Genomic DNA, 26,568 nt, shown 5'->3' with positions numbered 1-26,568 from the left:
ACAGGGTTTAGCAAAATTCCTGTTTCATTTCATTATTAAGACAAGCAATTATTCTGCATACTCTTTGGCCTCACGATTTAAGACCAGTCAAATATTCAATATTTATCTCTCTTGACTACTATTTTCTTGACGAAAAAGTCTACATTTCCCAAAAAGTACAATCTAAACCCGTCACTGCCTGGCAAAGATCTTTCACATTCCACAACCCCTGTTCACAATGCAGGCTTTGTTTTAAAAATATCTAACTGACATGAAGTCATTAGGGTCCATTTCAGACCTATAGACCCAAACACTCGGAGTCTGAGTCAGGCTTCCAAGTTAAAGTGAAAAAAAAATAGTTACACAACCCAACTACTATGAGTTACTTGCTCATTAAACATTATGACATCAGAGGGGGTAATCATCTGTCTGGGGTATACTGCGCAGAGAGCTCCAGCCAAAGACGTTTCTAAGTGAGTAATTTGGAAAGGAACCGCTCTTTCAACTCTTTCACCACCCTGACCATTGCTTTATGAAAGGCCTACGTCATTGTTTTCCAGTTAATATAGAAAGGCTTTTGGTTACTCTTCAAACATATCTCATAGAGTTTTCTATTGTTTGGGCATCATTTTATAGCTTCTGGATATTTGACATTTCTTAATATAGTAGCTGCCCTGTCATGAACATAACTCTATGCTCTGCAGTGATTTGTAAATACAAAGAGTATAGCTCGAGCTCAGGGGGATGAGGAGACGTCTCAGACTGTTCTCTGTTAACTGATTGATGATAATTGCTTTTTATTTGGCAGCGGATGATTTAAGTGTTGTTAGTCCACAAATAGCGAAGCCCTAGAATGATGATTAAAGGGGATTAAAATTAAGGGTGACGGGTGTGGGCTTGTTTGGAACACTCATATTTCCTTTCTCATGTCTCGGAGATTTCATCTTCAAAGTAGTGGACTTTAAACTGGACTTTGAAATCTGCCTGAGGGACTGCTGTCTGCTCTTAACTTGGTTTCGAGTTATACAGAGCTATAGCTTGAGCACACCCCAGACTGTAAGTGGTCCAGTTCCTCTGAGTTTATTGCTCACTGTTTGACGGTACTTTCTGTGTGTACAGGTAAGCGGAAGACAGAGCCATATTTAGACTGTCCGGTGCGTCACCGCTGACTGCGCGCTGCGGACTGTTTTGACAAGTGCGGGACTTTATTTGTTATTAAATGGACTAACGGTGAGGATGGAGAACTTCTGGCGGAATACTGTCTTCACTTTAATTGTCATAAGTAAGTACCAAACTTCTGTTTTGGACTTTAAAGATGTTAACACATTTTTTTCGCCGCAACCCTTTCGAGGGTGATAAACAGCCAATCCTCGCTGGGAAAAGCGGCGATTTCATAGTTTTTCAGAAGATCTTTTTTTCCCCTAAGCTGTATCAGTTATTCGATGTATATTTGACTTCAGCCTCTGAACGGTTTTTGCGCATTTTGAACACATTGCAAAACGTGTGAATTTCACCGGATGATTAGCCAGGAGATTATTTTTAATGAGATTTCCAGCTTTTATTCGTCTCTTGTAGAAATAATATCATAGTCAAGGCTCTACGTTATGTGGATCATAGAGGAAATAACTAATATTTTCACATACTGCTCGCTATCGCTGCCCTCCAATGTGTGGCAGCTGTGGAGCAGAACATGACAGACATTTTTAATCCGGTCCTTATTTCTGTTCCTGTTTCAGTTGTTATTCATGGTTTTTGGGTTGTGCACGGGACGCAGCGAGCTGTTTTTGTGCTGCAGGTACACGGGCGTGGCAAGACACAAGACTGGTGAAGGTTTCGTGAATCCTCTACCTGCTGAGAAGGGAGAGAGGCAGGCTGAAAGCTGAGCTCTGCTCTGCCTGTATGGGCTTGTGGGTCTATTGCTGCACCAAATTATTCTACCTGAGGGGATTCAAATGGATGTGTTTGGGAATACAGCCATCTCTTTAGAAACAGACTGATCCGTTACAGCTTCTACTAACTCAAACTTCAACTCTTCGTGAAATGTATGAACTCTGAGTGTGTGAAGCTTCTTAATGGTCTGCCTTTCTCACTGAGTTAAGGGGATGCTTTTTTTTTAACAGAGCATGAGCCACAGATGCCTCAGATTGTTGCTGAAGATAAAACTGAAGCTGTATTACTTATAACCCTGTTCTGACATCAAATGCAATATGAAATGCAGATAGATATTTGTGTTGTCACACTGTGATGTTAATTCCTCTTTCCCCTCCACCAGCTGACAGTATCTGGCAGGCACAGTCCTTCAACCTTGGTACTGCAGGTGCCAAGATCTTTAGCGGAACAGCAAAAGAAGAGTTTGGTTACACAGTCCAACAAGTGGAAAACAATCAAGGCAAATGGTATGAATTTCTGTCATCACATAAAACAAAACTTCTTGAATCAAAGAGGTTTCAGTGTCATCGCCATATTTTCTTGTCTTTAATGTTTTATAACAAAAACATTAAGCTGCTATAAGCCTTCAAGCGGTGTGCATATTACTTTGCAGTTTTCCTAGAAACAGCATTAAAAGTCGGGAGATAATGGCATTCACAGAGGACAGGTTTGAGGTCCTCGTTATTAGCCTGCACGCTACAACAGGCTCACTTTGGTGTTGCGCAAAAAGGTCGGACGTGCATCACAGAGTGGTTGGCTCCAAACTGACTTAAAAGCTTCAAACAATTGTACACTTGAGAAAAAAAATCCTGTTGTTGTACACAAACTTTAATATCTTTGAATCAGTGCGCGTGCAGTCACATCATGTTATTTTCAAAAGAATCAAGTTGGAAACAACAGCCTGTAACTGCAAAGAGATGGAAATGGAAATGTTCAAGCCACTTACTGGCGCACAGACAAGTCTCCACATTGCTACGCTACCACCAAGTTGAAGCAAGTTTTCAAAGCAATACATTCCATTGCAAAAAATGTGGCCTAGTCATTATTCTATTGCAGCATCCAACAGTAGTTACAAAAGTCTTAACTATTGAGTCAACAGTTCACACATTTTTAGTTTTTAAGTGATGCGCATGGAAACTGCAGTGGCCTTAGCTGATTTCATTACATGCTTTAAAAAGGTGCACTTTATTGTTGTTAAACAGCTGTTGTTCATCTACAGTTCTCACACCACTCTTATAAGGGTTGTAGTGTGGAAACGCTGCCATTTCATTTCCCGTGGTATCACTACTGAGGTTGAGCATTTTCACAAAAACATGAACATGTAACTAAACATGTGCTGATATTACCTGTCACGTATAACAGCTGATAAATATTGAATAAGGTACAGACTTTTTTTTGTCCCAAAATGTTTAATTTTGCACGTTACTATACTGTTTGAAACCGTCTTCGCCAATTTTTATTATACATGTGTAACAGTAAAGTAGTAATAAAATTCATTACTGTTTAACATTAGTTAAACAGTAATAACAACTAGATGTATGACTGTTGTACACTCTGAGTCACCATTTGTCAGAGTAACTCACCGCCTGAAAGAGTGACCTATTTGCGTAACTTGGAAATACAGAATCTGATAAAGACTACTGATTGCACGGTGCATGGTAGTCCGCAAACTAAACAGGAGATACACACTATTACACATCATACCATATATGACAGAATGATGAGTGCCTCTTCCTGTGCCTTGTTGAACTCTAGATTTTGAGAAATGTCTAAGTAACAGCAAGAAAGAGCTGGATGTTGTGGGAATAAAGTACATGAAGTGGATATTTTCTGTTTTAACTTTGATGTTTGTTTTAAAGAATGAAATAATTGAATTATCCACATATGTTATTAAAAAGAGCAGAAAAACTCAGTGCTGCAAGTTCATAGCCTGATTAAAAGAAAATCAGTTTTCTGTATTTTACGTGAAAATGTTTGTGTTTTTGCGATTACCAAAATTTCCCATACGTAGGTAAAGCTTTAAGGATAACGCCAACAGTGCATGTTTTTTTGGGTTTTTCTTTTTCCTAGGCTCCTGGTTGGTGCTCCTTGGAGTGGTTACAGTCAAAACAGGAAGGGGGATATTTACAAATGTCCCATCACAGGATCCAAAAACAGCTGTGATAAGCTCAATCTTCAAGGTAAGGTTTTTGATGTTTGTTTCACAAATAAGAGGCTACCTTGCAGAGAAACACACAAGAAGTCATTCTGTCCTTTTTATGTTTCCAAATTCGTCAGACGTAACAGTTAAATCCAACAAAGTTGTAATAACTTCGTATATTGAGCTTTTAGAAGCTTTTTCTTCAGGTTGTAGAAATTCTTCATGAGAACTGTAATCTGAACAGTAATCTAATGATGTCTTTGCCACTTTTTTACAGATTCTGTCAATGTTCCAGAGGTTAAAAATGTCAATGCCAACATGTCACTGGGTTTGACTCTTACTCGAACGCCTGGTGACAATGGTTTGACGGTATGTTTGTTTGAGTGTGTGCAACTTCACACAAAGGAAATAACACTATATCACTGAGCATAAGGAGAGCTATTTCCAGTCTATATGCTCAGTAATGTATTTTTATAACCACCTCCGTGACTAACACTAACACTAACACAACTCCTTATTCGTTACTTCATACATCACAGCTCTAATAAAGACCTTACCCTACACCATTTCCTTCCTATTTATAAGTTGGCACAAACTGTGTGTGACTCACTCCAGTGACAAAAAATATGGGTGGTCTCTTTAGGGAGCTAGACTAGAAAAGCAGAGCTGGTTGTTTAGATTGGATTGTTATGGAGTTGTTGTAGTATGTAGTATGTAGCCCATGCTAGATGAGCCTGTGATGAGCTGTGTACTGATATTTGAAGGTAAATATGACCCTTAGGAAACTGACAATACAAGTGATAATTAAGAATTTCACTTTGGTCTCTGGGTTGCAGCCAGAGACGGTTTGAGGATCTAAATTCAAGGTTCATGAGGAAGATATAGAGTGTCTATGAAAGTGCTTGAAAGTGGGACTTCCACAGTGATGTAAAAATAGCACCCATGATGAAAATTGTCCAGAAGTTTCTTGAATGAGAAACTGTCCAAAATGATCAAAGCATGATATAATATTTATTGTAGGTTCTTTAAATGGCAATATAAAGTGCCTTGAGCCGACTGTTGTTGTGATTTGGCACTGTTTAAATAAAACAGAATTGAAGTGATATCAACTGAGGGCATTAGTTGATATCACTTCACCTAATGTTGTGTTATATATATTGACAGGAAAAATGTTCATACACAAGATATCACTGGAAACCTTTAAAGATACTCATAACAACAAGCTTTCTTTAAACTTCCTTGTTTCTTCCTCTGTGGTTGGCTGATACAGACATGCGGTCCACTTTGGGGTCAGCAGTGTGGCACTCAAAACTTCTACCCAGGAGTATGTGCCAAATTGGATCCCGTCTTTCGGCCTCAACCTGCCTTTTCTCCAGCTGTCCAGAGTAAGATGTTTTAATATGCTGTGTATAGTTCATTATCTTTCTTGTAGTACTTGCCTTTTCATGCAGTATTCCCTCAATACTAACTAAAGGAAATACAGCCTTTTGTTAATCTATAGCTCTTTAATTACCAGTTTCAGATAGATCCCGGTGCTTCTGGAAAATCTGACAGAGATCTTACAAAACATTTTTAATTAATGACTAAGTTTGAAATATTTTTTTCTCCAGACAATGTTCTTCATTTTTCAAGTTCCTTCGTGTTTCATTGTTAGTCATATCTTTTGGTTACCTTCTGTTTTACTGTGAAGTTGTTGTTTTTTTTGTTTTCTTGTGGCCTTGTTGTGGTTTTGATTCCTGATTTTGTTTAAACTGTTGAAAGACACGAAAATATTAACAAATGGTGAAGTGCAACTAGGAGTTAAATATGACATATTATACCAAGCAAGTGTCAGAGCTCAAGGCTGTGGCTGAATGAATGATAAATAAATGCATTGCAAGAGCACAGTTTATTTAATTACTACTGACTTTTTCAGAGTGTGGAGGGCCAATGGACATTGTGATCGTTTTGGATGCCTCCAACAGCATTTTTCCTTGGGAACCCATTGTAGAATTCCTGAAAAATTTATTACCCGCTCTTGACATTGGACCCCAAAGTACACAGGTGACTATGCAACTAAAGCTGTAAGTCAATAGTTTTGACTTACAGCATTGGTAAAAAAGAAATTACATCCACTTTCAATTATAAGGTTTTACATCTCAGGACATAATATCCTTGTAAGAATCTGGTAATGTCCTTACCAGAACGTAAAATTAGATAAATACAACCTCAAATTAACAAGAACAAATTACAGTTTACATGATGTAATAACTGAACAAAAACTAGGCCAAAATGCTGAAGCAGTGTGTGAAAATGTATATACAGACCATGAATCAGTAAGTTGACCACATATGACTTTATCAGTCTCTCACATCATCGTTTGAGGTTTGGCCCGTTCTTTTTTACAAGGTCACTTCAGTTTATTGAGGTTTGCAGCTTAGGATCATTGTCCTGTTGCATGATCAAATTTTGGCGAAGCTTTAGCTGTCAGACAGCTCATGTGGCTGCGAAACAAGCCCAAATAATCACCCCTACATCGCGGTGTCTGTGTCTAGTTGTACATAAACTTTAATATTTAGCACACTAACTGAGACCAGAATGTGAGATGGAGCTCTTGGTTTATTTTGCAGTTTTTCTGAGCATTGCAGGTTTGACCTTGGGTTGAATGTCAACTCCCAGATTGGCAGCTGTCTTGAAGGTTTTAGACAAGTGGATAATCTTTTCCTTTGTAGCCTGATGGATTTCAAATTGTTTAGCAATTTTAAACCTCCCCAGATTGGCCAGTAGTAATGTTTGCCTTTTAAAGATCATTCCTAATGTTTCCAAGAAAATTGCCAAAACTTCCTGTTCCTACTTACCCTCTTAATTTATATGGAAGCAGTTAGAGTATACTTTTTCCACACACAGGATTCAAACAGATTATTTTTTATAATGTCCTGATATGTAAATCCCTGTAATTGGAAAAGGGGACGCTTTCGTTTCCACATGACTGTAATTAGTCTTGTTTCTTTCTAGTTTTCCTGTTATCATTATTGCCACAGTCTGTAATTTGATGTAGAATTTTTTAACATTATTATGCCAGGTTGGCGTCATCCAGTATGCCGTGAACCCCAAATTTGAATTCAAACTGAATCAGTATCAGAACAACAAAGACGCTATTTCTGCAGCATCTAACATAAAGCAGATGTATGGGGAAATGACCAATACCTTCCAGGCAATTAAGTTTGCCAGGTTAGTTGATTTTTATCACATCAGAATCATGTATTTGTTTCATTTATCCATAAATAAATCCAATAACCTGCCTTGTCCTCTCCTTTCAGCACTGATGGTTTTAGTGCCCAAAACGGCGGCCGACCAAACGCTGCCAAAGTAATGGTGGTTGTCACTGATGGTGAATCACATGACTCATCTATGACAAAAGCAGTTATTGCCGATTGTGAGAAGAAGGGCATTACCCGCTTCGGTATTGCAGTAAGTGCTCATCTACCATTTACGCTGATTATTCATGAGTAAAAAGTATGATCATAACACTGAATTTCAGGTAACCAAGTCACATATTTAAGATAAATTTCCATGACTTGAATCATACGTATTATGTAATGGTGACATTTCCTCATTTTCTGCATTTAAGCATCCTTTGTTTTAAAGAACTGCTCACTTTATGTGCAAACTCTGACAAGTGTTTGAACTGCTAGCAAGTATAGAACCAGTTTTATAGCTCACCTTTCTAACAGTACTTGCTAACTGCACAGTACTGACCTGCATTAAATTCCTTTTCTGATAGTTTATATTTGCTCATTAATTTGCTGATTTGATTTGTTACTTAAACTTATATTTACTTTGTCCAATCTGGAAATGCTGTTTTGTTTTTTGTTTTTTTTAAATAATAATAGGTCTTGGGTTATTACACAAGAAATAACATCGACACAGAAAAGCTTATAAGTGAAATCAAATCCATCGCCAGTTCACCCACAGAGAAACATTTCTTTAACGTATCTGAAGAGGCAGTCCTCTATACCATCGCTGGAACTCTGGGCGACCGCATCTTCAGCATAGAAGGTACATAGAGGATTATGCCATTTCCCATCCCGTTGTTGTGTTTACTGTAACTATATGCAGAACATATAGTCTATGTGACAGTGGATGTACAGTGCCATGAAAAAGTATTTGCCCCCATCTTGATTGCTTGATTTTTGCATTTTGTCACTTAAAATGTTTCAGATTATTTCCTTTATTAAGAGGAAATGCTGCCCAAACCTGCCTAGCCTTGTCTGAAAGAGTAATTACCCCCTGAACCTAATAAGTAGTTGTCCAACCCTTGGCAGCAAGAACAGCAATGAAGCTTTGTGATACCTGTCAATGACTCACTTAAATCCCAGTGGAGGAATTTTGGCCTCCTCTTCTTAGGAGCATTGTTTTATTTCAGGAATACTGGAGGGTTTTCAAGTCTGAACAGCCTGTTTGAGGTCATTCCAAAACATCTCAATTTGATTTGGAGGTGGACTCACTGGTGTGTTTCGGATCATTGTCCTGTATAATCAGCGCTTGAACTTCAGACCACGACCTAAAGGCCAAATATTCTCCTTTGGGATTTTCTTGTAGAGAGCAGAGTTCGCGGCTCCATCAATTATGGCAAGTCGTCCAGGTGATAAAACAGCAAAGCAGTCCCAGGCCATCATACTGCCACCAGCATGTTTGACTGTTGATATGATGTTCTTTTCATGAAATGCTGTTAGTTTTAGGGCAGATGTAGCTGGACTCTGCTTTTTTTTTCTTCTAAAAGTCTGGGTGATTACCAAGATGTTTTTTGGCAAATTTGAGATGAGTCCTTGTGTTCTTTTTGGTCTTTTTCACCTTGGAACTGGATGCCATTTTTGCTCAGTTTCTTTCTTAATGTTAAATTGTGGACTCTGACCTTAACTGAGACAAGTGAGGCCTGCAGTTCTTTAGCTGTTATTCTGGGTTCTTTTGTGACCTCCTGGGTGAATCATTGGTGGACTCTTGCTGTGTCCCAAGGTTTTAGCAAACGCTTTGTAACTCTGTCCAGTGACTATGTTTCTTATCTGTTCTTTAGATTGTGACATGATGAGTTACCATTTGATATCTTTCAGCCTAATAAACCTTTATTTTGTCAGACAGGTTCTGTTTAAGCAGTAATCAAAAAAATCATTTTTCTTTGTCCAGTGTGAAAATTTGTTTGATAATGTGAAACATTTACATGTGAGAAATATGCAGAAAACTAAGAAATCAGGAAGGAAGCAAATTCACTGCACTGTAGATTAATTTCATGACATGTCTTTTCTAACTTAAGATCTTAACATGTGAGTTTTCATTATCTTTATGTTACCGCTTGTTATGTTTGGGTTTTGATTCTGGTGTACACATAATGCTTTGTTCCCACAAGGCACTGGAAAAGGGGCAGACAGCTTCAAAATGGAGATGTCCCAAGTTGGATTCAGTGCTCACTATTCCAGCAAACAGGTACCCACCCAGCCAAAAAATGAATCAGATTAAAAAAGGGTAAAGGTTTGTCAGACATCTTTTTTCTTGCCTGCTAAGCTGTGGAAACATGTGCAAAACCACTTTAAGAATAGCTGGTTAAAGTGGTTAGTATTTGTATCCGATGGATCTGATCTGATTTATGTTATATGTGCATATTGGTCATGCAGTCATGTAGTGGTGTAGTGTTTGTTGCCTAGATTTTGATCTTCTCTCTTTAAGGATGTATTGATGCTCGGAGCAGTGGGAGCCTATGCCTGGAGCGGGACTGTCGTACATCAAACAGGGTCACAAGTACATATTCTCCCTCTTTCAGCCTTTGAAGATTCACTGCAAGACAAAAACCATAGTTCACTACTGGGTAGGCATTTAATTCTTTATTTATTGGAGCAAATCTATAATACAGTTTGACTTTGTTAGATAACTGTTTGCATAAAACACTACAGGGATATGTGTAATGGATGGCTATTAGTATTAATACCAATACGTTTACACTACAACTGCATGGCTTTGAAAGCCACATTGGAGGCCTATGAATTTATTACATATGAAGTTTTTATGTTTCACTCATTTCAGTCCAATCATTGTACTTTTCAGGGTAGAGCCTTTGTTAAGCAGCTTCGCACAAACCTGAATCATTCAAGCATAAAAAGGCATTTAACTCAAGGGATGAACCAGTACATATAGCAGATAACTTAGCAAACACTGAATTTTAAATTCTATCATTTCACACTTGTTACGTTCTAGGTCTAGGCGTGTCCTGAACGCAACAAAACATTGGCCCACCACACTCCACCCAAGCAAGAACACAAACAACAATCTCTTTTAAAATGCTAAGCAGCCATTTATTTGCTTCAGCAGTGAGCAGTGCCAAAAATAACAAACAAAACTCCCTAATGGTCCCTATGCTTTCTTACCCAAACTGAAAACCAAACAAAAGACAATTCCCTTACCTAACTCGCTACATGAAAAACAGGAGAAAACGTAATCAACAAAAATGGCTTCTCACGCCTACTAGGCTGCTGCAGTGAACAATATATACAAGGTGGGGGGGAAAAAAATACTCAATTGCTACTTTACAAATCTATTTACAGCTATTTACAAAACTAAGACACCAACACCACAATGATCACAACCCAATGACAAACTGAAACACAGGGCTTAAATACATAGAGGGAGCAATCAGGGAATGGACAACAGGAGGGAAACACAGCTGGGGCAAATCAGAACTGACGAGACAAGGAAGCGTAAACTGAACACACTGAGATAAGACAGACCTTCAAAGTAAAACAGGAAACACATAACAGTCACGCCTAACACAACACACTGACAACATTGGATCGTAACACACTGTTGTTGCTCGCAGCGTATCACAAACAAACACATAATTTGTTCCAATTTCTTCAGTCAAATCCATTAAAGATGCCAAATATAGCACAGCTGGACATTAAATAATGGCAAAATAATACAATATTTTTGCAACAACGAGGTGATTTGCAAAGAGCTCTTAGCCTTTGTAAATCCAAAATTTGATCTCGTGTTTACAACGTCATAGACTGGCCCGGTATGAATTTGCTTTTTCAGTTGTATAACAAAATGAACTGTGAGACAGTGTGTTAAACGTGTGATGGCACCCCTAAGTGATAGCAATGAATATTTTAAAACAAACACCAAGATTCTCAGTTTTGCACTGTGGTTAATTCGGTTTCCGCTCTGAGAAGTGGCAACCTGATTCAAAAACATGTGGGGGCAAAAAAGGCACCTGGGCTGAGGTATGCCAAATTACACAAGAACTGGACCAGAAATGAGTGGCAACATGTCTTAAAGAGTGATGATTTAAATATACAGTGGAGATGAGGAGAGGGGTACAACTGTGAGTGTCTACAGCTGTAGAAGAAGGTGGTGGTTGTGTCAAGATTTGGGGATGCAGTTCTGCCAATAGTTTTGGGGCTCTCATCAAAATTGATGGCTTTGTGAACGCAGAAAAGATTTTGATCGAATAAGTCCTTGATTTTAAAAAAATTCCCCAGATGTTTTCCTTTAATTTTGAGCTTCTTGAGACAGCGGGGGCATGTACAAACTGCTCTCGAGTGATATCACCCTTATGAAATTTTATAGTGCTTGCTGAAGCAGGACACCTTTCTGTGCCATTGTTCTTATTCATAAATAGTTTAGTAAAATCATTCACAGCACTGCTACACCCAAAGTGCGCCTGACTAGAGGTCTGAACAGCCAGAATAACTGAGAGCACCATTGTTGTTGAATAAATGTAGAAGAGTAGTTATTAGCAGAATTAATTGAGGACTTGAGTAAATCTGTGTTATTGTTCTACATTCTGCCACTTACCGAGTAAGAATATGTAAAGAGTTTATCTGTCAGTTGGTGAATGTTGTCTTTATGTTACTTTCCAGGTTACTCTGTCACCACAATGCGTGTTGGACCCAACGAGTACTTTGTGGCTGGTGCACCTCGTTCAAACCACTCTGGACAAGTTATCGTCTACACTGTCGATGCTCAGAAGCAATCTCATATCATAGACTCGCAAAGAGGAAAACAGGTACTGATCTGATTCAAGATGAGTGATTCATGTGACGTGAAGTGTAAGGATCAGAGTTAACCGTTGTTAATTGGTTTCCCAGATTGGCTCATACTTTGGAAGCGTCTTGTGCTCTCTGGATGTAGACAAAGATGGGACGACAGACTTCCTGCTGGTTGGTGCGCCCATGTACATGAGTGAGCTAAAGAGAGAGCAAGGCAGAGTCTTCCTATTCTCTGTCACCAAGGTAAAATTAACCACTGACTACTATTTTAGTTCCATTTTGTGGTATGGATTTCCTGCACAACAGTGCAAAAGAGATTGATCGACATATGCAGACAGGAGCAGATATTCTGCTTCTTTTATAGATTTGTTTTTAATTTATATGTTTAGCTTCATCAGCTGCATACAATCTCCATCTTATCTTCTGAAGGGCATACTGAACGAGAAGGGATTCCTTAAGGGTCCACCCCCAACCATGGATGCACGTTTTGGGATGGCCATCTCTGCTATTCCTGACCTGGACCTAGATGGTTTCAACGATGTTGTAGTTGGAGCACCGCTGGAAGAGAAAGAAAAAGGTGTTATTTACATCTACAATGGAAAGAGGGACATGTCAGGTGTAGACTTCTCACAGGTACAGTACATATTACTAACATTTTTAATAACAATACCTTTTTACATAACATATGTGAACATAATGCGGTTTTCTCTTTTCAGAGAATTCTTGGCTTCAGCCTGGATCCTCAGCTGAAGTACTTTGGAAGGTCTCTAGATAGCTATAAAGATCTGAATGGTGATGAACTCCCTGATATCTCAGTGGGGGCCTATGGCAAGGTGGTGCAACTCTGGTGAGTTAAGCAAGTGCAACTCAGGGGAAATATTATGGTTTAATATTATGATTTTCTACACTGTGTCGCTTATATCAGTCCGTGTTTTTAGTCATTTCAAACTGAACTTTTTCTCAGGTCCCGTAAGGTGGCATCTGTGACAGTTAAAGCTTCTTTCAATCCTGATAAAATCAACATTTTCAACAAACCCTGCAACATTAATGGTCGCATGCTTTCATGCTTTGACACCAAACTGTGTTTCACCGCTGCATTTAGACCTGCAACGCCTGCTGGAACAGTCGGTAAATATATAATATGTACACATGTGCACTCCTTTTTAAAGTAATAGGCTTGAAGGATTTTATACCAGACTAACATAGAATTCAGACACTTATGCAGATGTTTATGACAGGGTTTTTTTGGGTTATTTTTAAACAAGCTTAGTCATAAATCATGATTTCAGATACAGACAAATCAAATAACAAAGGCAGAAGTTGTAGGTATTTGGGGACTGGCTCAGTCTGAGTCAGCCTTGTTGTTTCTCTTTTCAAACTGGGTGGTGGCTCTATGCTTACATTAATCAAAAAGACAAGTGCTGTAAGTAACAAGTTTATCATCTGATTCTCAACAGGAAAGCAAATCAGTCCATTTCCAGAAAGTCTGATCAAGATAATCCAAACACAAAAGATTGACTGCAGGGACAAAATGTGCCACACATAATTTTTGCTTTTTTTTCAGATATTACATACAATTTGACTCTGGATGCTGACTTGCTGTCTTCAAGAGTGACATCAAGAGGAATGTTTGTAAAAAATAATGAACGCCTTCTGAAAGATGTGAAACAAGTACCATCTACAGGCCTGTGTCAAGATTACAAAGTTTATGTTCAGGTAGTGGATTGTGGATATATTACACTACATTTTCCCCCAGAATAGGTGTGAATTATTTTGAAAAAGATCCCTTAATTTGTTCATACACTTTTTATTCAACAGGAGACACCAGACTTTGCCAACTCCCTCAGTCTGAAAGTAGAAATTGAACAAGCGGATCCAAATGCGAACCCTGTCCTTGACAAATTTTCTGAAAATGCTTATCAGTTCTTTGTAAGTATTTGACACCCAGCACGTCCCTGATTCTAAGTTTATTATTATTATTTTTCCCCTCATGCTATGCCTACAGGAAACAAATCAAGTGACAGAAGACCTTATGACGAAGCTGTAAAGTTGTTTGTACAGTCATTTTAAATAACATGTTTTACCTGTGAGATGATTACTGGCTGGTTTCAGTAAGTCATGCTATGCTGTTATTTCCCAGCAGCATGATTAAAGCTCACCCAACTTACAGACATGTAATCATTTCCGTTTATGATGTCTGTTCTGTTGGAAATGCGGTTTTAGAAAAACGCTGCATCGTTTGGCTGAATTTGCTGCCGTGTCGTTGTTTTAGATCCCCTTCACCAAAGACTGCGGCTCTGATGAGGTGTGCAACAGTGATCTAGTGCTGAGTGTGAAGACAGATGCAAAGACATCCGGGTAAGAAACACTGAGCTGGACAAGGTAAAATATGCCATGTGCAGGGATCGTGACACCATGTGCTGTGAATATTTTTGTTTTTTGAGTTTTCAGGTAAAGATAGGACCAGTTTTGTTTTGTGAATCTACCTGATGTGTAATGGCAGCCACAAGATTGTGTGTGGCTGTGTTTTGTCTTTTTGTTTTGTTTTTTTACTATTTGTGTGATTGATAATTGTGAAAGGCCCTGAAAACAATACATCAATAAAACAAATTATATGTAATTGTGGGACCAAAATTTACAAACTGTGCATCAATTTTTGTTCAGTAACATTTATAGACATTTGTAGTTCTTTTTCCAAGCAGAGACGTCTCCTCCTACTGGCAATTAGAAAAAGTTCAGGTTTAAGGTACTTTGCATTTGCTCTGCCTTTTAAAACAGGTGGCTACATCCTTCTTTATATATGAAGCATTATTTCGCTATGATAATAATAAATCTTCAATAACTTATACAGCCCAACTAATTTATCAACAAGCCAGTGTTTGCAACCAGTATTAGCTATATGTTGATCTATTGGTATCAGCATTTATGAAGGCTGATAAATGAAAATGATCAAATTAAATAGGCAGTGGGAGAAGCGTTCTGCAAACATGCTTTGAGTCTTGATGTTGCAAAGTTTTTCCATGAGGGGAAAACTTCCCAGTGATAACACGTGTTTGTAATGCCACAAACTCTTAGCACAGTAATGAATAATTAGACATAACAAATGTTAGGCAAATATTTTATGGTTTATGGTGGACACATTGTAAAAAAGCAGAAATGTATTTTTATTATTATTTTTTCATTACTGTGCTATGATGGCTGTGGAGGAGATCAATATACAAGCTTTAAAATGTATGAAATTACAGTTTCAAAATGTATGTGTTTATTCACATTTTCCACATTTTGTCCCGCTGGCCGATTGAAGTCTTTGACAGGCCAGTTCTGGCCCCCAGACTTTATGTTTGACACCCTTACCCTACATGTTATAGTCCAATAATATTGCAATACCAACCAAAAAAAAAAGCACCTTTGTTTTTCTAACAGGGCTGAAATCTTGGCAAGTGTAAAGTAACTATGTGCACCATACAAGAAAGAAATGCTTTTAACTCTTAACAAACGTTACAAATGTTTCTGTTTTCTCTGTTTTACAAGTCTGCCTTCATTGCTTTATTGCACATATTAGAGCCCATAAAATTGCTGGATCAGACTCTGAAAAACATAAAAGATTTTGGCTCCTCGGTGTATTAACTCACATGAATACGTAGGAAGGACTTTATACACTCAACAAAAATATAAACGCAACACCTTTGTTACTGCTCCCATTCCCCATGGGATGGACGTAGAGACCTAAAATTCATTCCAGATACACAATATAACCATCCCTCCCAAACAGTGGTCACAAATCAGTCCAAATGTGTGGTAGTGGGCACATCTGCCATATTGAGATAATCCATCCCACCTCACAGGTGTGCCACATCAGGATGCTGATCTGACATCATGAGTAGTGCACAGGTGTACCTCAGACTGCCCACAACAAAAGGCCACCCTGGAATGTGCAGTTTTTTGCGCTATTGGGGGTCTGGGGACCCAGAACCGGTCAGTATCTGGTGTGACCACCATTTGCCTCATGCAGTGCAACACATCGTCGCATGGAGTCTATCAGATTGTCAATTGTGGCCTGTGGAATGTTGGTCCACTCCACTTCAATGGCTGTGCGAGGTTGTTGGATATTCGTGGGAACTGGTACACGCTGTCGTATACGCCGGTCAAGCACATCCCGAACATGCTCAATGGGTGACATGTCCGGTGAGTATGCTGGCCATGCAAGAACTGGGACATTCTCAGCTGCCATCTGCCCTGAACAATGTGAACCATGATTCATCCGTGAAGCGCACACCTCTCCAACGTGCCAGACGCCATCGAATGTGAGCATTTGCCCACACAAGTCTGTTACGGCGACGAGCTGGAGTCAGGTCAAGACCCCGATGAGGACGACGGGCATGCAGTTGAGCGTCCCTGAGACGGTTTCTGACAGTTTGTGCAGAAATTGTTTGGTTGTGCAAACCAATTGTTCCAGCAGCTGTCTGGGTGGCTGGTCTCAGACGATCTTGGAGGTGAACCTGCTGGATGTGGAGGTCCTGGGCTGGTGTGGTTACACGAGGTCTGCGGTTGTGAGGCCGGTTGGATGTGCTGCCATATTCTCTGAAACGCCTGTGGAGACGGCTTATGGTTGAGAAATGAACATTCAATGCACGGGCGACAGATCTGGTTGACATTCCTGCTGTCAGCATGCCAATTGCACGCTCCCTCATTGCTTGTGGCATCTGTGGCATTTTGCTGTGAGACAAAACTGCACATTCCAGGGTGGCCTTTTGTTGTGGGCAGTCTGAGGTACACCTGTGCACTACTCATGATGTCAGATCAGCATCCTGATGTGGCACACCTGTGAGGTGGGATGGATTATCTCAATATGGCAGATGTGCCCACTACCACACATTTGGACTGATTTGTGACCACTGTTTGGGAGGGATGGTTATATTGTGTATCTGGAATGAATTTTAGGTCTCTACGTCCATCCCATGGGGAATGGGAGCAAAAACAAAAGTGTTGCATTTATATTTTTGTTCAGTGTAGTTTTGCAGCTAGTATTGGTTTCTGTTTTGTGCACTTGACTGATTGTTTCTCTTAATTTTAAGAAAGGCAACACAAAACTGTCTAAGGTGGTAATTAAGATTAGGTAAAAGAAATCACCCTTAATAGCAAGCAACTTTTAGGGAAATAAAGGGGTAAACAACTTTAAACTTTCCTTCTCATTCTGAAAAATACTCTTGCTGTTACATGAAGAAACATAATTTGATCTCTTGTGTTGCAGCTCAGCACCCATTCTGGTAAGCCCTAATAGCCGAGAGCTGTCATTTGAAGTTGTTGTGAAAAACAAAAAGGAGAATGCATACAACACGCAACTCATGATAACTTTCTCCAAAAATCTCTACTACTCCTCCATCTTTCCTCTGGTAAGCATGCCTAATAAAAACTACTTATGTTTACATGATGCTAATGTGAAAAACAACATGCTCTTTGAGTAAACTTTTTCAAAAGAATTTGTTTCTTATTTTCTCTAAAGTGTATGAACAGCAATAAATAAAAATAAAAAGCAGAAAAAAATGAATATTAAAGCAAGAAAAAAGCCAGTGGAATAAAGCCACAGTCCATAATGTTGTGTACTCTGCTAAATCTATGCCTTTACAGACAGAGGATGTCAAATGCACATCACAAACAGAAAAAGTTATTTGCCATGTAGGATATCCAGTATTAAGAGAAAACCAAGAGGTAAGCACAAAACCCCATAAAGGAAAAAATAATAAATAACAAAATAAAGTTGTAAACGTTCTCTAATCTTTTTGCATATACATGTTTTTGTTTGTGAAATATTTGGAAAAAATATTGTGTTATTTCATTACAGGTGAAATTTCGCATAAATTTTGAATACAGTCTTGAGCAGCTGGAAGATAAAGCCATTCTAAAATTTGTGGCCAAGAGGTACACTGAATTATAAAGAAACTCAGCTCCAGTAATCAGCTTTATTAAAATTATTAGTGATTAATAATGTTGTCTCTTTCCTTTAAAGTGACAGCAAAGAAGAGATAGATACAGACAATGAAGTGGACTTCTCCTTTCCTGTTCAGTATGATACTGGGATTAGTTTATCCAAGTGAGTTTTCCTTACCTTAATATTACTTTTTCTCATTTAGTCTCAAAGCGTAAATCTGAAAGCTGATATTAATGTTAAAACATTCATTTCATGTACTTTTTATTCTAGGCACCCAAATATTAATTTCTTTGTGGCAGATGCAACCACTCCAGTGTTAACAGTGAAAACCTACGATGATATCGGCCCAGAGTATAACTTTAAAGCGGAGGTGCGATAAATAAATCAGTCTCATAAAATATCATCAGAATTCTTACCTTTATTTTAACAAATGTATCGTCTGTAATGCAATTTATTTACAGGTTTCTACAAGTTACCTACCCGTGAGCCTTCTGTATCTGACTATTAATCTGCCAATGACCAGTAAAGGTGGAAATCGGCTCCTGTACATCACCAGCGTGGAGGAACAAACAGTGAGTTCTCAGTTTCCAAAACCCAGGAACGTTCAAGAAGATTAAAAGCTGTTTATGTCATTATCTATTTGTTTTTTAAAAAGGAATGCAAAATTAGAGTGCCAAAAACTAAGTCCACTTGAGTACCGGTAGGTTGTAGAACCACCTTCAACATCTTGAAGTAATCATTTATATCAACATGAGAGACTTTATCAGTCTCTCGTGTTGATGTGGAGGAATTTTGGCCCACTCTTCTTTACAGTGTTGCTTCATTTCATTGAGGCTTGCAGGCATTCAGTTATGCACAGCTCTCTTAAGATCCTGCCACATTACTTGAGTTGTGTTGAGGTCTGGACTTCTTTTGGTTTTCAGCCATTCTGTTGGAATGGGAATCAATGTCCTGTTGCATGACCCAGTGTCAACCAAGCTTTTGCTGACAGATTCACATTAGACTCTGGAATACTTTGGTATACAAAAGAGTTCATCATCTTGTGGTTTCTCCATTTTTGTTTCTTTTTCATACAACATCTGCAACAAAATTGTCTCTTTCTGTTGCTCAGAAGTCAAATTTCTTTGTGAAACCGATGATGGCATTACTCAAGGTTGGCCAGCTTCCTCTTTCCCAGCCACAGATACTTGCAGATTTTATTTTTTCTTTGCGAAATTTCTCACCAATATCACTCAAATCAAGTTCATATATGTCTGCAAGTCTTACAAGCTCATCTTTCGTACAATGATCCAGAAAACCTTCACGTGGTGCTGCAACAAATTCCTGTATCCCTTCCGTGATTCAGCTTAAGGCCCACATAAACACTAATAAAGACAAAAGTCAGTGTTACTCCGGGTCACTTCAGGTCAATGCAACATGTCCCTTAAGTAAAGTAGAAGCACCCCCGTGTTGACCTACTCCAATAACCCTGGCCTTCATGCAGATTAGCTTTGGGCTATTTAAACACTCAACCTTGTTGGAGGCTTGACTGGTTTAGTATAGTATACTAAACCAGTCAAGCCTCCAACAAGCTAGTTACTCACAACTAACTGGTGCGGCAGTGGAGCCACACCAGCGCTCCACTGCTGGCAGATGAGACTTGCCAAACACTGTCACAATGTTTGAAATTGATTCACGCGCAGACCAGGTATCCTTGGTAAAGAGAAAATGCGTTTATTTACAGTGAGATACCAGGTGAGAATATATATACAGTGTGGCAGGGGAAAGGGTCCAGGGGGAAGCAGGGATTAATCCAATACATGCTCTCAGTGGGTTCCAAACACACACACGCTTGCTTGGGTCCAGGGCAGATCTATATACACACAGAGAAAGAAGTCCAGGTTAGGGATAGTTGCAAACTCTCAGGTTCGGGTTCAGAGGGGCTGATGGGTTAACAATCCAGCGAAGGATGACACAGGTCCGCCGTCATAAATAGTGCTCCAAATCAGCTGGGATCGGCTGCAGGTGTGACGGTGAGCACAGGTGCGTGGGCCAGGGGCGGGAGCCCGTAATGAGCACCGCCCCGGCAGAGGAGAGAAAGTGCAAAGGAAAAAAAACAAACAAAACATGTTGCCAAAAACAGATTCTGCCAGCGAGGCACGGGGACCATGACACACATAGGCCGAAAGGATGGAAGTGCAGAGCGAGTGGTCAAAGTTTAGAAATGAAAGAGTGTACGTTGTTTTCTGTTATGAATGTTTGTGTTTCTATTGGTTACCAAAGCTTTACTCCCAAATTTGTTTTTAACTATCAGGCAGCGTACAAATTCTTCAACTTTTACTGGATTCAAGTGTTATATCTGTACAATAAATGATAGAAGGCTTCTCCTCCTTCTGCAGGGAGGTTCAGTCAGCTGTCAACACAATCTAGTCAACCCTCTGAAGATCGGTGAGAACACTCAGACTGTGTCCTTCTCTGCGGAGAGCTTCAGAGGAATGGAGAAGCTGGTCAGTGAGATATTTATACAACTGTTGCTTTTAGCAGGAAGTTATGCACAATTCCAAATATGCACATCTGCACATGTGCACAGAAATCTTTTGACGCATAATATGGAAGAAAATAGTTTGTATGCAAAAGATGATGGTTTTGATGCACTACTTCTGTTTCATATTTCCTACATGAATAATAAAGCTATTCCTTTTTTTCTTTGTTTACATATAACCTTACAGTATATGCAGATTCCACCTTAAATAATATCACATTGCTTTTTTTTTTTTTTCTAATATTGAGTGTTGTTTCCTGATGTTTTTTTTTTAAACTAACAGGACTGCAAGAGTGCAAACTGTGAATCTATAAAGTGCATCCTCAAAGACACTAAAGTTAAGAGCACCTACTTTGTGAACGTTAAAACGAGGATCTGGAACAGCACTTTTATTTCGGTAAATATCTTCACATCGATTTTAGAAAGATGGTCTGCTTTTATTATCATTACATTTCTTAAGTTATTGATTGTGGAATTAATCAGTTATATTAACACAATTCGTGTAATTTGTTTTATGTTAGGCCACCTATCAGACCGTTGAGCTGACCTCCAGTTTGGAAGTGAAGACCGACAAACCTGATCTGCTCATTATCACAAACAAACAGCTGACTGTAAGATTATATTTCAGTTTTTTACTTTGCTGCTTAAATCTGACTAACATGATGCTGTTTGCTTAAAAGAGCAGCTCAGTTACTCCAGCTGATGAGCATACTCAATTGTCCTGATCATTTTCACAATTTTGTATGCAAAGAGCAGTGTAAAGCACACGAGTGCTCTTATGTAAGAATATTTTATTCATTTATTTTTGTTTATTTTGTTAATCATGCCATTTCTGGTTTCATTTTAAACTATTACGCCTGGATTTGATGGAGACAGACAAGGCAATGATGTCTCCTGTTCTCTTGCACTCTAGCTTGGGTTGAGAGTCAGCAAACCTGGAGAGACGGCCGATGTTCCAGTTGGCGTCATAGCTGGCAGTGTCATAGCTGGACTGTTTCTGTTGGCTCTGGCTGTTGCGCTGCTGTGGAAGGTATGTTTTTGTTTGTTTGCTTGCTTTTTGTTAAGATGTAGAGGAACAACAGTAGGATATGTAAAACTTAGGATGATGTACATTTGTAAAATGAGCATTTCATCTTTGCTGCACCCTGCTGCCATGAACAGATATGGATGATTTTAAAGAAATCTGCAGCTTTAAGTTTACTGATTCCAAGAGTTCCTCACCAATATGCTACATAGCACAGGGATATAAGAAAGAAAACAGTTAAAACTGGTAACTGGTCTTGTAAAAATCTGTGGAAGTATTCTTTTGGTTCACTTTTTCTGTCAAACTTTTCTTTCTAGTTTGGATTTTTCAAAAGAAAGTATCAGCAGCTTCAGATGGAAGATGCACAGCACAATGCACAGGGCGATGAGGTGCTGTGAAGAGAAAACCCACAGCTTTCTCTTTCTTCTGGTACTTCTCATTAGTTCTTGTAAAGTGTGAATACACTGCAGCTCTGCCACTGGAAGCTAGGCATTTTACTGGAAACTGGAGCCTCAGTGTTACTGGGATTTAATGCTTTGCACACTTTACAGAGAATTATTATCAGTCTTTACTCTTTGTGGAGTATTTGCACTGACTTTGAAATGTATAGGTTAAAAACTGTATTTTTCATTTTTTATTTTTGCTAACATTGGCACCCTTTTGTACTGCAGTGATTTTGAAGCCTTTGCTAAAATCTTTGGTTTGTTTCCCCTTTGGAGTTTTACACTGTAAAAGCATCACTTTTAAGCATTACTGTCTGTTTTGACGAATTTCAGTCAACACTCTTTCAATTAGAATACTTATGAATGTAGCAATTTTGTCAAAACATTTAACTTTTTAAAGAAGGCAGTAACTCTGTAGTAGGGCTGGGTATCGTCACTGATTTCTAGAATCGATTCGATTCCGATTCACAAGGTCCCGAATCGATTCGATCCACGATTCGATTCAATTCGATTCAATTCGATTTGAATCTGGGAAATTTTGCCTCAGACAGTCAGAAATATTAGAATTCAGATCAGTACATTAACATATTTTTGTATCTATAAAAAGGAAGCTGACACTCACAAGACTTTATCAAAGGTGTGAGCATCACAGCAGAGGCCTTTGTGTCAAAGTAGCTGAAGATAAAACACAGAAAAACATGAAGGTGATTTTCCTGTTCTGGGATTTTATAAAAATATTCTGCAGTACATCAAAAACGAAACAAAACCATTAATCAACTTATGAACATTACCTCTGAAGTTACAGCGGTTTTATTAGAGACACAGCGTTTTGCATTTTGCATAATTTTAAAAAGTTTAAATTTGTTCAGAAGCCTATTGAACGGCAGAAATTAGGTTTTCTTTTCGGAAGTAAGTAAAAGGGAAAAAACAGCGGCCGACAGCCTGTAAACAACGGTAGACTTGTGATAGCAAGCAAGCGAATAATGCAGAAAACAGATTTTTAGACGGGAAACTGTTCTTGAAGTACAGACAGAGAGAGAGAGAGCTGTGCATCGTGGTGGAAGCAAAACAGTAAAAGTCAGAGTGAATTCATGACGATGTTTATGTGAAGCGTAGTTTGGATCTTCTTTTGCTGCTGGTTCAGTCAATATTGTTTGGAGAGACATCAAACTAACAGCTTTAGAATCAGCGCAAAAAGGGCGTAAACACAAAGCGCGGACCCGCCGAAACATCAAAATCAGCGAGCTGTCGGCTTTCAGCCCCGACCATGTCCGTGCCGTCGGGTGAGAAAGGCGACGTCTCACTGATTCTGATCTGCGGGTCCGCGCTTTGTGTTTACGTCTTTGTGCAGAAGCTGTGTACCTGCTCTCATTTACTGTTTTAAATGTTTGGTGGTTGTCGAAACTGAGATTCTGGCATTTCAGGCAAAATAAATTTATATTAAAAAATCGATTCAGGATTTTAATGAATCGATATCACGTTATCCAAGCCAGAATCGATTTTAATCGATGAATCGATTATCAAAACCCACCCCTACTCTGTAGTACAAATTAGTTTGAGATCTACTGTCATCTCTGCCACTCAGGACTGTTTTTTTGTAATAGGACTAGTGATATCAGGAGCTTATATGCAAAACAGATACAATAATTATCATGCAAAGTGAGTGAAATTTGTAATTACTGTGTTAGTACTGTATATACTATAGAATCAAATCATCGGGTTTCATATTTGCATTTATATATGGAAATGTTGTTGACAACATGGGTCAGTGGGATATATATTTGTGTATTTGTATTGTTATTGATGATATTTGTAAAATCCCAGTAATATCACAGTTATTCAGGTATGACGAGTTTGGTAGAAAATTGCTTAAGGCTGACCATTTATACATAAGTGTGTATTAGTCTATTTATTTTGTCGGTGAATCAAAGAATGGTTTCCATATTTAATTTCAGATAACAAATGTATAGCCAGACCAGGGATGGTGCTGTTAAAAACTGGATGTCCTTTTTTTCCCAGCACACAGCATCAAAATCCCAAAGAATTAACAACAAAAAGCAAAGAAGGCAGAATATTTCATAATATTTCACACGCAGCCAACACCCATGTTTCCGATTTACAGAAAAGATTGAATGAGGAGCCAAACATGTGCTGGCACTACTTTACCACAAGATGGCAGCATGTTTCAAATGACGTGTTGGCAATGTTATAGTCTGGTTTGTTTGTTTTTTCATTACTCAGTTGATGATTTGGATGCCCCACATTCTTATTGAATTGTATTTCACAATTAAAGAGTTATATCAGTTGTATTGCTTTTCTCCTATTTTGTCTTCCATCACCCTGCTCCTCTCCTCTCCTCTGCTCTCCCCTCTTCTGACCCTGCTGGGAACCCTGCTTGGATCGCTCCAGTACAACTGAGTTTCCCCTCAAACTCAATTAATTCCCTCTCACATTTTTGACTGTCAGGTTCTCCCACCGTTAGGTTAGTCTCTCCCTTGACTGTTTAGGAATGTGTTTCTGAATGTTTTCCTTTGCAGCAAGCCAACGCCAGTACCCAGCAGAGTCTTTAGTGTACATTTTGTTGGATCTGACTCAATGGAATATGCTATTTGTCTCTAATAAGCAGCATATTTTTTGTGAGTTTAGGCTCGAGTCTCCTTGTTGGAGAGAATATATAGAATTTGATAAATGACTGAACTACTCTGTTTCACGATTACTCATAGGCTGTGGCGTTGTGAAACAACCTTTGGATTCTGTCTATATGTGTACAGGGAGCAATGTGGAAAGAGTTGATGAAATGAGATACAGTGAAAGTGTTTGTATACCTTTTGTAAATTAATTTCTCTAGCGTCTTCCACATGTGATTGGCGGTTCCAGCCAAATAAATGATTTATATCATAAAGGAATGATTACTCACAGATTCCTGCAGCGTTCTTGTAATTCAGCAGGTCGTAGCAAATGATTTAATAAGTGCTGGTCTTTTTTGCACTTTGTAAACTCTTGAGCACTACCTGCATTTCAACTATAAACTCTGCATTGTGAAACCAAGGTGCTGATTGTTTTGTTTTTTTCCATTTCTCTCTTTAAACAATAGAAAACTTTGTCTTTTCTGCACAAATGCTCAAGGTAGATTATAGATTTCTGTAGATGTTTGTAGATACAGACATGCAGTATTGGAGCCTAATCTTTTGGGATTTTACCACAAAAATGCCTGTTCAAATGAAAATGGATGCCCTCCATGATATCAGAAGTGCATGGAGCTAATCAGGATTTTATTATATTCTATGGCAGTGATTTAGAGTGGCAAAACATTCCAGTCAGTACTAATCATTTGCTTCATGGGCCTGTTTGAACCAAATTCAGCTCAGAGCCTGAGCCCTGCTTGTCCCTTTGCTTATGCCATTAATGGCTTCAGGACCAGAGCCAGCACTTTAAAGTTGATACAACAGGACAGAAGAGGGCTTGCATGTTGAGAAGTGTTTTTGGAAACTTCAGATCTTCAAAGACACTGATCTCACAAATCATTCACACCAGACACTGAATGATTCGTTGAACATAATTTAAGATCAAATGAATGTTTTCTTGATTTGTTGAAATGAAGAATTGTCTCACAATGAATTAAAAGTTCTCAAAAAAGTAATATATAATATATACATAACCTTTATTTGGCACATTTGTTCATTTTGTTATCAAAAGCCAATTTTTTGATCACCCAACAACAACAACAACAACCTTTATTTATAGAGCACATTAAAAGCCTAGGCATACCAAAGTGCTTTACAGAAAAACAATAAAATAATACAGTTAAGAGCATTAATATCAAATATAATAAGAACAGCAGACAATGTTCACAGTAGAAAGCCACTAATAAAATGGACTACAGCACATAGATTATAGCAGACCCAGTGCCGCATGATAGAGAACACCAAGAATGAAGGAATAGTAAAAAGTTAATGCAATAGGTCGCAGTTAACAGTCAGCATTTAACGAGTAGAAAAGGCAAGTTCAAAAAGATAAGTTTTAAGGCGTGCTTTAAAAGAAAAAATAGAATCAGAATCCCGAATGCCAATCAGGAGGCTGTTCCATAACTCAGGTGCAGCAAAGGCAAACGATCGATCGCCTCTAGATTTCAACCGAGATCTGGGCTGAACTAACAATAACTGCGAGGATGACCTTAAAGCCCTGGCAGGGACATAAGGGTTTAAAAGTTCCTTAAGATAGGTTGGTGCAGTATTATTGATAATTTTAAAAGTAAGCAGCAGAATTTTAAATTGAATACGGTATTTGATAGGCAGCCAATGCAGCTCAGCAAGAACCGGAGTAATATGGTCAAGATTTTATTACCAGATACTTTAGTCTCTTGATAAAATCATAAATCATCTGTGGCATTTATGCATGATTCAGAAAAGTGTCCTTTAAACAGATTATACATATTTGATTATAGGGACCTGCAGTAGTTTTCATTACTTAAAGATGTTTCAGAAAAGCTTGGCTGAAATGTTCAGTCTTTATCCAAATATGCAAAAGTGCATAAAGCTCCGGTGATTACTCTGATAACAGTCAACATAAGCTATAAATCATTTTG

General features: G+C 38.6%; 1 protein-coding gene across 1 annotated transcript; it reads left to right on the top strand.

Annotated features, from left to right (window-relative positions):
- Positions 1-1,096: 1,096 nt before the first annotated feature.
- itga2.2 (integrin, alpha 2 (CD49B, alpha 2 subunit of VLA-2 receptor), tandem duplicate 2) lies at positions 1,097-25,031 on the top strand. Its single transcript, XM_082553940.1, has 30 exons — positions 1,097-1,261; positions 2,252-2,375; positions 3,979-4,088; positions 4,326-4,417; positions 5,319-5,433; positions 5,964-6,091; positions 7,110-7,258; positions 7,348-7,498; positions 7,921-8,086; positions 9,432-9,508; positions 9,749-9,887; positions 11,938-12,083; positions 12,166-12,309; positions 12,496-12,699; positions 12,783-12,913; positions 13,031-13,194; positions 13,631-13,782; positions 13,885-13,995; positions 14,339-14,424; positions 17,318-17,459; positions 17,695-17,775; positions 17,909-17,985; positions 18,074-18,157; positions 18,266-18,365; positions 18,457-18,567; positions 20,374-20,481; positions 20,800-20,913; positions 21,038-21,127; positions 21,430-21,546; positions 21,858-25,031. The coding sequence occupies exons 1-30, from the start codon at positions 1,216-1,218 to the stop codon at positions 21,936-21,938; spliced, it is 3,540 nt and encodes a 1,179-aa protein (XP_082410066.1). The 5' UTR covers positions 1,097-1,215; the 3' UTR covers positions 21,939-25,031.
- The last annotated feature ends 1,537 nt before the right edge of the window (positions 25,032-26,568 follow it).

This window comes from Aulonocara stuartgranti (assembly GCF_965226115.1).
Source record: "Aulonocara stuartgranti genome assembly, chromosome: 12".
Classification (NCBI taxonomy): domain Eukaryota; kingdom Metazoa; phylum Chordata; class Actinopteri; order Cichliformes; family Cichlidae; genus Aulonocara; species Aulonocara stuartgranti.
This window is presented reverse-complemented; position numbering and strand designations above follow the sequence as displayed.